General features: G+C 42.9%; 1 protein-coding gene across 1 annotated transcript; it reads left to right on the top strand.

Moving 5' to 3' along the window:
- Positions 1-4,381: 4,381 nt before the first annotated feature.
- On the top strand, positions 4,382-9,940 carry LOC126778736 (uncharacterized). The gene is made up of 4 exons (XM_050502359.1): positions 4,382-5,141; positions 5,224-6,389; positions 6,946-7,081; positions 9,894-9,940. The coding sequence occupies exons 1-4, from the start codon at positions 4,382-4,384 to the stop codon at positions 9,938-9,940; spliced, it is 2,109 nt and encodes a 702-aa protein (XP_050358316.1).
- Positions 9,941-12,391: the final 2,451 nt, after the last annotated feature.

Genomic DNA, 12,391 nt, shown 5'->3' with positions numbered 1-12,391 from the left:
GATCATCGTCCGGTTTTAGTTCTTGATCTTTTAGCTGTAGCATACAAGCTACATGGAATTCCCTATCGCAAAATGTACATACAATAGGATCTTCAGCATCATTTATTGATTTGCTACAGCAGGCGAACTCCATATTATTACTTCGTAACCAAAAAAAAAAAAAAAAATAGATACGCACAAGTGAGATTTGAACCTGTGTCGACTGCGTATGCGGTGCGTTCGAAACCTCTGTTCCAACAACTGTTTAAGTTGACCGGGCAAAAATAGTTATCAGTTTTGTACGTTGTTTATGTGTGGTCAATGACCTATCGGTTGCGGTATGTTTTTTCAATATGAAGCTCATTAACGTCTTGACGCACGAAGTAGATCACGATGCACTTGACCAACGTTAAACATATGTAAATCACTTTTATATTTACAAAGTTATTGTTGAAAACTATTATATTTTGGCAAATAATATTAAAGCACCAATAGTTAATACGTCTTGTCGCTATGTAACAAACAGCGCAACTGTTTATTTTTTTATTAATTTATCTATAAATTTTATATGTAATGAAGAAAGATATGAATTTGTGTCTGATTCTAAATTTGTAAGATATAGGTAGGTACGTAGGATGAACTTATTCATTTCCATACTCCACTTTTTACGTTTTTTTACGCCACTGGTGGTGGGCACAGGTTCACTGACAAAATTTGTCTCCTGTGCAACATCTGCCAGTTGAGCACCGGTTGGTGATGAATTTGGTGAAGATGCATACAAAATTGGTGATGAAGAGGGTATTAATGGGAATAAAGATTTGGAGGATGAATTAGAAGTCTGCGTGGACTCTTCTTCTAACAATGGCACGTTCGCCTGTATATATTTTTTAGTTTTGGACCTAGTTATCATATTATTTCCACAAGTAGCTAGGGACATAAAAGTCAATCACAGCAGAGCCCTGCATTCACTGTGATAAGGGTAAATTAAATTAGAGGTCCCCTTGTCTCTAAAGTTCGCATACTAACGACTTAGCACCCCCTTAGTCATGGAGCCCTCGGCGTACGCTGTTCCACCTTGGCTTGGGTTGTATCTCTCTTGGTCTGTCTTCTCATCTTAGGCCAATCCAACATGAGTAGCTCTATTGGCATAGCCCTAAGAATCATTGAAGCGCACAAGCCCCACCATGTCGGCAACGTAAAGATACGTCGGTGGGGATATTATTATTATATAACATCTCAGTTCCTAAGTTTAGTGACACATTAAAATTGTAAGGATTGGTTAATATATGTTACAGCAGGCAATGTCCATGGGCGTTGGTGATGTCTCACCTCACTCTCTCATCAGCTGATCCATTTACGTGCCTACCATTTTTACTAAATAAACGTTTCTTGTTTCTCAATTATTCAGGTAGCGACAGTTCACAAGGCGAATATAATGAAGCTCTCTGATGGCCTGTTCCTAGAAACCTCGCGTTGGCTCGCACAGGAGTACCCAGAGATTGAACACAACGACATGATTATCGACAACTGTTGTATGCAACTTGTTGCTAGGTAAGATTATAAAATAATATATAATACATTTAGCATACAGAAGTGAAACCGATTTTATAAAAACCTCGAATTGGTCTTTTTAAATATTGATATAAATAACTCACTAAATTACTTCGAACACATTCAACAAATCATTATTGGCGTATTAATTCATTATTGGCGTGACTTGATCACGCCAATAATGAATTAATTACCTCACTCTTTTGTCCCCAAACAAAATGGCGGTTTTAAATTAGCGTGCGTTTTTTTAGCGCTGTTGTAGAGATCAACTATTCTTATAACATATATATACATACATATCAACAGTGAATCTTAACTGAAGGCTGTGGGCTTAATCCGAGCTCCGCTGGGCTTTATCTCCTGCTCATCTGTGAAGGAAAACCTACATGACTCTGATGATATTCTGTCAAATGTGTCACATCCAATAATAATAATAAGCTCACACACACAACACAGCATAATCATTTCAACTATCCAGCTTTAGTGTAATTACAGGCACGAGGGTTTATCTTAGTTCCCAAGGTTGGTGGCGCATTGGCTATGTAAGCGATGGTTGACATTTCTTACAATGCCATTGTCTAAAGGCGTTTGGTTACCACTACCCATTAGGTGGCCCATATGCTCGTCCGCTTTCCTATTCTATAAAAAAAAAATCCTAGCACCAAGAAGAGGTGTAGCCACTAAACCACATTAGAGCAGCATGTGACATTAACTAACTTTATATTTTTTGTTATTTTGAATCTTTCCAGGCACAGCGATAGCTGACAAGAATGTCGCGAACCCAATAGCTATGATTAACGCTTCCATCGATATGCTAGAACACCTCGGTCACCACTTCCATGCTGACCTGATAAGACGAGCTGTTAATAAGACAATCAACGTTGACAAGGTCCTCACCTCGGACGTGGGTGGTACAGCCTCATCGACGGAAGTGGTCAACCACATTATGGGTAATATTGGACGTTGCTAAGTATTTAATTGGTGTTTATCATGATAATTTATATTACATTTGGATTTTAAGTTTTAGAAGGAAATGACCAAATGTCTCTTCGTTCAATGCATAAATCAAATTGGATTATATTCAATAAATTTTATACATAAAAAGTAAATGTTTTAAGATTTCTGAACTGTAATATATATATATATATATATATATATACTAAAAAGGTTTTATTATCATGATAATTATTATTATTTAATTGGCTTCCCCTGTTTTCTAAATACCCCGTAGCTAGTATCTATCACAGAAATCAGTTATTATTGATAAAAATAAATTGAGAAGGAACTAATTGTTACATTTCTTTTTAAAATTTTAATTTATAAATGTAAATTTAATTTCAAAGAATGGATTTATAAAAAAAACAATATGTCAATTATGATTTTAAAAATGGAACCAATTTAAAAATTTAATGTAAAAACAGATGCACAATTAATTTTAATAACAGTTTCCTGATGATTAATATAATATATAAGGTTTATTCAGATATGAGCGAAATTCTCTAATACCAAAGCGATTGTCTTAAGCGATATTTCGCTAAACATTGTATTTAGTATGTACATTATATGAACATATATATATAGTATGTACATTATATGAACACTCAAATTTACTATTTATGACGTAATTAATGTTGCCATTATCATATGATTAAATAAATGAACGCAATCATATTGATTAGTGATATGTTAACCGCTTACATCTGAATCGTATCCGAGCGGCTGTCGATTAACATCGCTTATCTGAACCTACCTTTATATTGACATATTTACACTTCACTAAGACTTTAATTTTTGCTAAATCATATTGAAAAATGGTCTTACAAGTGTAAATAAATGAATTTATAGTATTATTTTAAATTTCAACCAAATAACTAGTTTTTTTTAATCTGTAATAATGTTATAGTCGCAAACTGTAGTCTGTCCGATTAGTATTTATAGTTTTCGTTGTTTAACCATAGATTATATAAAAGCTTTTTAAAGTCGATAAGTAATTGCAGTAGAATTGAAATTGAGATTTTATTTTTTTTATTAAATTGTATATTTAATGAATCGGACTCTTTCTAGCGCCGTTTAAATCATTAATGTACTTCATTTTACAATATGTATTATAATTAGACGAATTTTGTATATATTATCTGTAATTTTAAGTGTGATTTTTTTTTCTGTGCAAAAATATGTCGTAACAAAGTTACCCGAGTATTCTGTTAAATATTTATTTTAGTTTGTAAACAAATAAATACGAAAAATTTAGACGGTCGTTTTATTATTGTTGTCGTATTTTCGTATTTTTTCAATAGATTTTTATATAAATTCGATAAGTGTGTATTTGCCGTAATTAAAGTAAAACATTGGGCGTCTTTCGGGGACTATTGCGTCGCTATCGCTAAGCTTAGGGTATATAATTGCACGCGTTTTTTTACAAGCTTTTTTTTAATTTCACTTGTTAGTATGTGTGACTCGCGCTAACTAAATTTTAAGCTAGTTCCAGACAAGCGATTGGACGTAACCTTGCAAACACCTTTTTTAATTTTAATATCTTTTAAATATATATTTAAAAATCTATTGAAATAAGCGAGTTATAACCGCTTCTGTAGTTATATTTTTTTTTGTTCTTGTTACAATTGTTTTTAATTGTATAAGATTTGATAAAATAGTCGATTGTAAATAAATATAATAAATAGTGTGATGGTAAGTATTCACCTCTTATTATTATCTATCATTCTATCATATCATTCATCTCTTATTATCTATTCTTTTATTATTATTATTATTTTTCTTTACCGTAGTAAAGAAGGGTAGGAAGGGAAAGAAACCTTCCCCCACAGCTTTTGTACCCACTGCAGCTGCGCCAATGGAGCCAATAGCACCTCAAGCTCCGAAACCGAAGTTGGCTACCCCTCGCACGGCTGCAGTGGTAACATTGCAGCCGGAGGCGCAAGTAAAGGGTGTCACGTACGCCCACGTCCTGGAGCGAGCCGAGCAGGGTGTAAAGCTTCAGGACCTCGGTATCTGTGGCGGACTTAAAGTCCGTCGTTCTGCGACGGGTGCCAGAGTCCTGGAGCTGCCTAGGGCCCAGTCGGACCAAGCAGAAAAGCTTGCCGAGAAGCTCCGCACTGTTTTGGATGGGGTGGCTAACGTTGTCCGCCATACAATGAAGGTGGACTTAAGGGTGACGGGCCTAGACGACTCCGTCACTAGGGAAAAGTTAATCGCCGCTGTCGCTCGTGAGGGGAGTTGCCCCGTTGAGGCGATTAAGTGCGGAGAGATGTCACGCGGACCCGGATACATGGGTATGGCTCGTGTGACATGTCCGATAGCGGTGGCGAAAAAACTGTCTGACAGCGGTTGTCTTCTGGTTGGATGGAGTTCAGCCAGGGTACACGTTTTGGAGCAGCGTCCTTTGCGCTGCTTCAAGTGCATGGGTCTTGGTCACACCAAGGCACTCTGCCCATCTAGGGCTGAACGTGCGGGACTTTGCTTCCGGTGCGGCGTCGATGGCCTCAAATCGGTGGGCTGCACGGGGAAGCTGCGCTGCGCAGTGTGCGCGGACGCTGGAAAGCCCTCCGGGCACATGATGGGGTCGAGGGAGTGCATCCCACCCATCACGAAGGGTAAGGTGGTCTTAGGCACACAGACCACCTCCAATGTCGGACGGCACCAGGCCGAGAAGGAAGCTGCAATGTCGTCATGCAGAAATCAGCTTCCTTCAGACGAACCTAAACCACTGCGCCGGGGCTCAAGACCTACTGCTGCAGTCCATGGCGGAGTGGGAGATCGACCTGGCTGTGGCCTGCGAGCCCTACTACGTCCTTCCCCTACCTCATTGGGCAGGTGACTTGGACGACACCGTGGCGGTCCTCACTCGCAACGGAACAGTTCCTCCCCTCTCACTCATTGAGAGGGGCTCGGGCTACGTAGTGGCGGAGTGGGGAGAGTACGTAGTTGTGGGAACGTACTTCTCCCCTAACCGCAGCTTGGTAGAGTTCGAGACATATCTTGGATCGCTCAGAGCTGCGGTGGCCAGACAGTCGATGAAACCTATTCTGGTTCTCGGCGACTTAAACGCGAAGTCACGCGCCTGGGGCAACCCCGCCACGAACCTGCGAGGAAGGGCTGTCCAAGTGTGGGCACTACTCTCCGGCCTATCCCTACTGAACAAGGGGCAGGCTCACACCTGCGTGCGCCATAACGGGGGGTCCGTGGTGGACGTCTCCTTCGCCACACCTGTCGTAGCACGCAGAGTGTCGGAATGGAGGGTAGAGGAAGAGGTGGAGACTCTGTCGGACCACCGTTACATCCAATTCGAGATCTCTACCACTCGCAGGCTGGCGGAACTCCAGAGGGTGCCGACCACTTTGCCGAGGTGGTCTCTTGGCCAGTTAGACCGCGAGCTAGTCAAGGAGGCCGCCATTGTGCAACGGTGGGGTTCCGCGGGACGGAGGGAGGGTGCCAGCGTGGAAGAGCTGGCGGGCCGCATTAGCCGTGCCCTCAAAGAGGTCTGCGATGCGGCCATGCCGAGGACCCGTCGCAGAGCCCAGCGCCGGCATGTGTACTGGTGGTCGCCCGAAATAGCCGAGCTTCGGGCGACGTGCAATCGGGCGCGGCGGGCCTACGTCCGCTGTCGAAGACGCAACGGCCTCGATGTGGACCTGGAGGGACAGCTTTTGGCGGCTTACCGCCAGCTAAAAAAGGACCTGCAGCTGGCAATAAGTCGGGCCAAAGAGAAGGCGAGGGAAGAGCTGCTGGTGAGCCTCAACCGAAACCCATGGGGGCGAGCATATCGAGGGTTTCGCAGAAAATTCCGCACCCAAACTACCCCCGTGACGGAGACGCTGCCGCCGGAGCTCGTTCTGCGCCTGGTCGGGGAACTGTTTCCCCACCCAGGCGAGTTTGTCCCTCCACAGATGGTCCCTCGCTCTGTGATAGAAGACCTAGTGGCCCCACCATTGATCACGGAGCGAGAAATGGAGATAGCCCTCGGCCGCTTGAGGACCAAAAACACGGCGCCGGGTCCGGACGGTGTTCTGTGCGATGCCCTGGAATACCTAGGTACAAGGCTTCGGGAGCTGTTCAACGAATGTCTGCGCAGCGGGCAGTTTCCGAAGCCTTGGAAGCAAGGGAAGTTGGTGCTCTTGCCAAAAGAGGGGCGGGCACCAGGCTCCTCTTCGGCATATAGGCCGATAGTGCTGCTGAACGAGACGGGCAAATTGTTTGAGAAGATTCTTGCAGCTCGTCTCGTTCAACACCTCAACCAGGCCGGTCCGGGTCTCTCGGAGGCTCAGTTCGGGTTCAGGGCGGGCCGTTCAACGATCGACGCCTTGAACGCCCTGAAGACTCGGACCACGGAAGCAGTGGCCCAGGGGCAAGTGGTCCTGGCGGTTAGACGTTGCAAACGCCTTTAACAGTCTCCAACAGTTTAATATTCGAGACGAGCACAGAGGCTCTCCGATACCAAGGGGTGCCGATCTATCTGAGGAGACTGTTGGAGGCGTACCTCCAGGACAGGGAGGTCGTATGGGCAGGAGGCGACGGAAAGTTGGTCCGGCGTCGGGTAGGCTGCGGCGTTCCACAGGGGTCGGTCCTCGGCCCAATTCTGTGGAACGTCGGTTTTGATTGGCTTCTGAAGGCACCCGTCCTTCCCGGTAGGGGGGTGTTCTGGTACGCGGACGACACCCTCATTACCGCGACGGGACGGGACTTTGGGGAGGCGGCCCGCCTGGCCGAAGTTGGAACAACTTTGACCGTGGACCGAATGGAAATGCTGGGCCTGAGAGTCTCCATATCCAAAACGGAGGCTCTCCTCTTCCACGGTCCACGGAGAGGCCCCCCTCGGGGGGCAAGTATCACCGTCCACGACGGACGGTGATCAAGGTGCAGGCCCAGATGAAGTATCTGGGCTTGATCCTGGACGGGCGATGGAGCTTCAGACAGCACTTCGTGCAACTCGGCCCGAAGCTCATCAACACAGCTGCCGCCTTGGGTCGCCTCCTACCCAACGTGGGAGGACCGGGATCGCTATGTCGGCGCCTCTATGCTGGCGTAGTGCGGTCGATGGCACTGTACGGTGCCCCGATATGGGTCGATGCGCTCACTGCTCACAACCGAGCCCTCCTGCGAAGGCCACAGAGGGTCATAGCGGTAAGAGCGATAAGAGGGTATCGTACGGTGTCTTGGACTGAGGCGACGCTCCTCGCGGGCGATCTGCCCTGGGAACTCCAGGCGGAGGTACTCGCAGAGGTGTACCGCTTCCGGGCCGAGGCGAGAGACCGCGGCGACCGTCCAGGGTCGGCTGATGTTAGGCGGATCAGGGCTCTAGCCCAGCAAGCCCTGATAGCCCGATGGGAGGAAGATCTGAGGTCCCCCACAGCGGGCCTGGCGACAGTGGAGGCGGTACGTCCCCACTTAAATCGCTGGCTCAAAAGAAAACGAGGCACGCTCTCGTTTAGGTTAACGCAGGTACTTACCGGACACGGCTGCTTCGGTAAGTACCTGCACAAGATAGCACGGCGGGAAATGTCACCTTCCTGCCACGAGTGTGGTGCGCCAACCGACACGGCGCAACACACCCTGACGGAGTGTGTCGCGTGGGGGCCCCAGAGGCTTTCTCTGGCGGCAGTTGTCGGCGGAGACCTCTCCTTGCCGAGCATCATCAACGCGATGCTCGGAAGCGATGAGTGTTGGTCGGAAATGGTCTCCTTCTGTGAAAATGTAATGTCGCAGAAGGAGGTCATTCTTTCTTCTCTCCAGTCTTCTTCGGCGGAAGAAGAAGAATGAGGCGCTATGCGCACCTTCTCCCTCCGCCGCAATAGGCGTCGCTGGGACTAGGGGGTTCTCAGTACCCTGGTAATCCCCATAGAGAATGGCGGCCTGCATACGCAGACCACCCGTCAGAGCGTCGCGGTAGCATGCGCAAGCGATCCCGTGGCGCTCCTCGTTATGACGGAAAGGGTACCGCTGGTTTTTTAGTGGGTATTCCGTTGTTCGGGGCGCTCTCGGCGCCTCGGACATCGGCGAGCCCCACTACCCCCCCACTGTTCCCGTGGGGGAAACGCGTAATGCGTTTTTCCAGCGTAAAAAAAAAAAGTATTCACCTCTTGAGTTATATTGGCAATATGCTACCAAATGACTGCCTCGTTGGTATAGTGGCTAGATATGCCGCACACCCCGAGGTCTAACCTCAGGTAAGGCTGATAAAAAGTTACTGGACTTTATGTCGATAAATCTCAGTAGCAGCCCGGAGTCTAGAAGTTGAAATTGTGTACACTCCCGTGCCTCGGAAAGCACGTAAAGCCGTTGGATCTGCGCCTGAACTCTTTCCGGTCGTGTCGGATTGTCGTCCCATCGTATTATGAGAGTGAGGGAATAGAGAGTGCACCTGTGTTTGTGCACACACTTGTGTCCTATAAAATGTCCCGCGCAGTTGGCTAATCTCTCTTAAGATCAATAAGAAAGTATATTATGTGTTCCATGAGCCGCTTAGTATAGGACCGTTTGAAACTGCGATATATGGCAGTGTAGCGTCAGAAGTACAATGATAAAAAAAAATTTTTTTTTTTTGAAACTTGGATTTGGTATTCGTTGATGTTCATACAGGACTTTGTAACCTCCATTACACGTCTGAATAGGGTTAGTATTTTTTTGTGAGATTGGTATGCGTTTTTAGAACAGGACCCTAAATAAAAAATTACAACTGGAATTAAAAAAAGTCCTATGTCAACCACATGAAATTAAATAAAATTTTTACTAGATTTAGACTTAGCACTTTTGTGCAAACCCGTCTGGGTACCAAATAGCAATACTTATTATTATTGTGTTACAGGTTCAAGTATGAGTGAGCCAGTGTAACTACGTACACAAGGGACATAACATCTTAGTTACCAACGCGGCGCATTTGCGACTTAAAGAAAGGTTATTGCTTCTTACAGTGCCAATATCTATATGGCGGTGGTGACCACTTACCGTCCGGTGGCAATTATATCTACTTCAAACACTCGCTTACAAGTCTTTCAGATAAATAAAGCAATGGCTTTACCGATGCAAAGCTACACCTGTTTGACCCTTTCGTGTATTTAGTTTATATGTGTGAAGAGTTCGAGCGTCAGATGACGTCTGCGTAAGATTTGTTATTGTGAGTGTGTTAATGTGTGCGTGAGATCGGTACACGAGCACGCATGCTTACACATCAACTCTCGTGTACCTTGGCACTCCCACTATTTTTATTTTTTTATTTCTCTAGATAAAGTAAATCCCGGCTTAAATAGTTCAAATTAAACCCGATTTTCTCCAATTTTAAGATAGTGACGTAAAATTCTTAAGTTAATCTAGTAATAGTTTTAATTAAAGTACTTTTTTTCTATTTCCAGCCAACATTATACCCGTCGCTAAAGAAAGGGAAGCTATCGTATTATAAGCTATAAATTTTTTATCTGTTTTTGTTAAATGTATGGAAAATATTTAAATTTAGTTTAGTTTTAATGAAAATTGGTGGTTAATATATGGTGACTTCATAGACCATTAATATTCTGTGACGTCATAGTATTTTTGTTTTGTTTATTTAACTATCGACTATTTACGTATAGTCACAGAGTTATGATGGCTAGACCCCACTCACACGTAGCCTTGTGACGTTCTGTCAATACTATATAATCAAAGATATTAAGATGACACCATAGACAATTAAAAATAAAAATATAAATTTGGTACTTTTATATACATATGTATGTATGGACTATAATCTAACTTCTAGAAGTCAACAAGTGTTGGGATTATAACATAAAAATTATATATTATCTATGTGATTTTTAAAGAACTGCCTCTTTTTAAATTAATATGGCTATTTGTGAGTTACAAGCTATTTAAATATTTTATGTGTATAATTCAAATACGCATTGTGAAAGATGAAATGCAGATTTTGAAGAATTTTCGTCACAAACTGAATTCCAAGATGGCGAGGCCGCAGCTTCTGCTAGTATATAATAAATCCATATAAATCTGACGATCCGGTTGGCGTGATTAGTGGACGCTTGCCTTTCACGCCGAAGGTTGTGGGTTCGATTCCCACCCAGGACAAATATTTTTGCGCATGAACATGTCTGTTTGTCCTGAGTCTGGGTGTAATTATATATACAAGTATGTATTTACAAAAGTTGTAGTATATCAGTTGTCTGGTTTCCATAGTACAAGTTCTGCTTAATTTGGGATCAGTTGACCGTGTGTGAAAAATGTTTCAGGATATTATTATTATATAAATCTTTATAGAGCTATTCTGGATGGAGAAATTCGTAACTCACCGCAGAATATCGTGAAATGTCAGGTATACGACATCCTGTTATAATAATAATAATTTAAGTTATCCCTGTTAAAAGGGAAATATAAAAGATAGATTTAAAAAAATATATATTTTATTTATTTCTTCACAAAAAGTTTACAAATTGACATTTAACATTTAAATATCAATTATAAACGTGAAGACTGGTGCTTGCAATAGATAAGCTGTTCTACAAGACACCAGGCCGCCACTCCCGTTTATATGAATGAAACAATGAAAGAAAAATAAATGTATAAAGTAAGAAGTAAGAAATAATAAAAATAAAAAATGGAACAAATATGATGTCCATGGTTATGTATGCGTGCACGCAAGTATATGTGTGTGTGTTGAATTTTTTTTTTATTAATGTGTAAATTTGTTTATTTTTTCAAGCTTGTTGAACGACTCCACCGATTGTCATTTATTAGATTTTGCATACACGTTGTCACGGGTATGACATATAGAAAAGGACGTAGGGTATCAACACCTACCAGAACCGCCCCCCCCCTCCCTATTCGGGCGGAAACTATTTGGCTATAATGATTATAACATTTAATTAAGCGTGTCCTACACGAGTGACGTACGTAGTGTCTTTTTAAAGAATAGTGTAGCTCTGTATTCGGTTATTATATAATTACGTATTTGTAGTCGTTCTTATGTAATAGAAAAAGCCGAGATGGCCCAGTGGTAAGAACGCGTGAATCTTAACCGATGATCGTGGGTTGAAACCCGGGCAAGCACCACTGAATTTTCATGTGCTTAATTTGTGATTATAATTCATCTCGTGCTTTACGGTGAAGGAAAACATCGTGAGGAAACCTGCATGTGTCTAATTTCACTGAAATTCTGCCACATGTGAATTCTACCAACCCGCATTGGAGCAGCGTGGTGGAATAAGCTCCAAACCTTCTCATCAAAAAGAGGAGAGGAGGCCTTTAGCCCAGCAGTGGGACATTCACAGGCTGTTACGGATACGGATTATGTAATAGTGTTTTATTATATTATGTATTAAATGTTTATCATTCATGTTGTTTTATTTATTTTTATATTATTTATTATATTGGGTTGGTGAAATACACATGTGACAGAATTTCAGTGAAATTAGACACATGCAGGTTTCCTCACGACGTTTTCCTTCACTGTCAAGTGCGAGATGAATTATAAACACAAATTAAGCATATGATAATCAGTGGTGCTTGCCTGAGTTCCAACCCTTGATCATCGGTTAAGATTCTAACCACTGGGCCATCTCGGCGACAAATGTTGACATATCCCTAACAAATAGTTTTTGTCTTACATTACTTTATATTTAACGATCATATATTTTACGGTCCAGTGGACATACTTGTGGCAAATTACAATCGAAATCTTTATCAATTAATAAGATTTATTCGCTTATTTGGTCTTGCAAAATCGGGACCAAATACTGTGGATGCCATAAAATAGAGTTTTCACATGACCATGTATCGCAAAGTACCAATTTAAAATAATACAAATAAGTACTTACAAAACATGACAACAACAAAATATATAAACTAATGACAGCCGACGTCA

Source organism: Nymphalis io, chromosome 27, assembly GCF_905147045.1.
Source record: "Nymphalis io chromosome 27, ilAglIoxx1.1, whole genome shotgun sequence".
NCBI lineage: Eukaryota > Metazoa > Arthropoda > Insecta > Lepidoptera > Nymphalidae > Nymphalis > Nymphalis io.
This window is presented reverse-complemented; position numbering and strand designations above follow the sequence as displayed.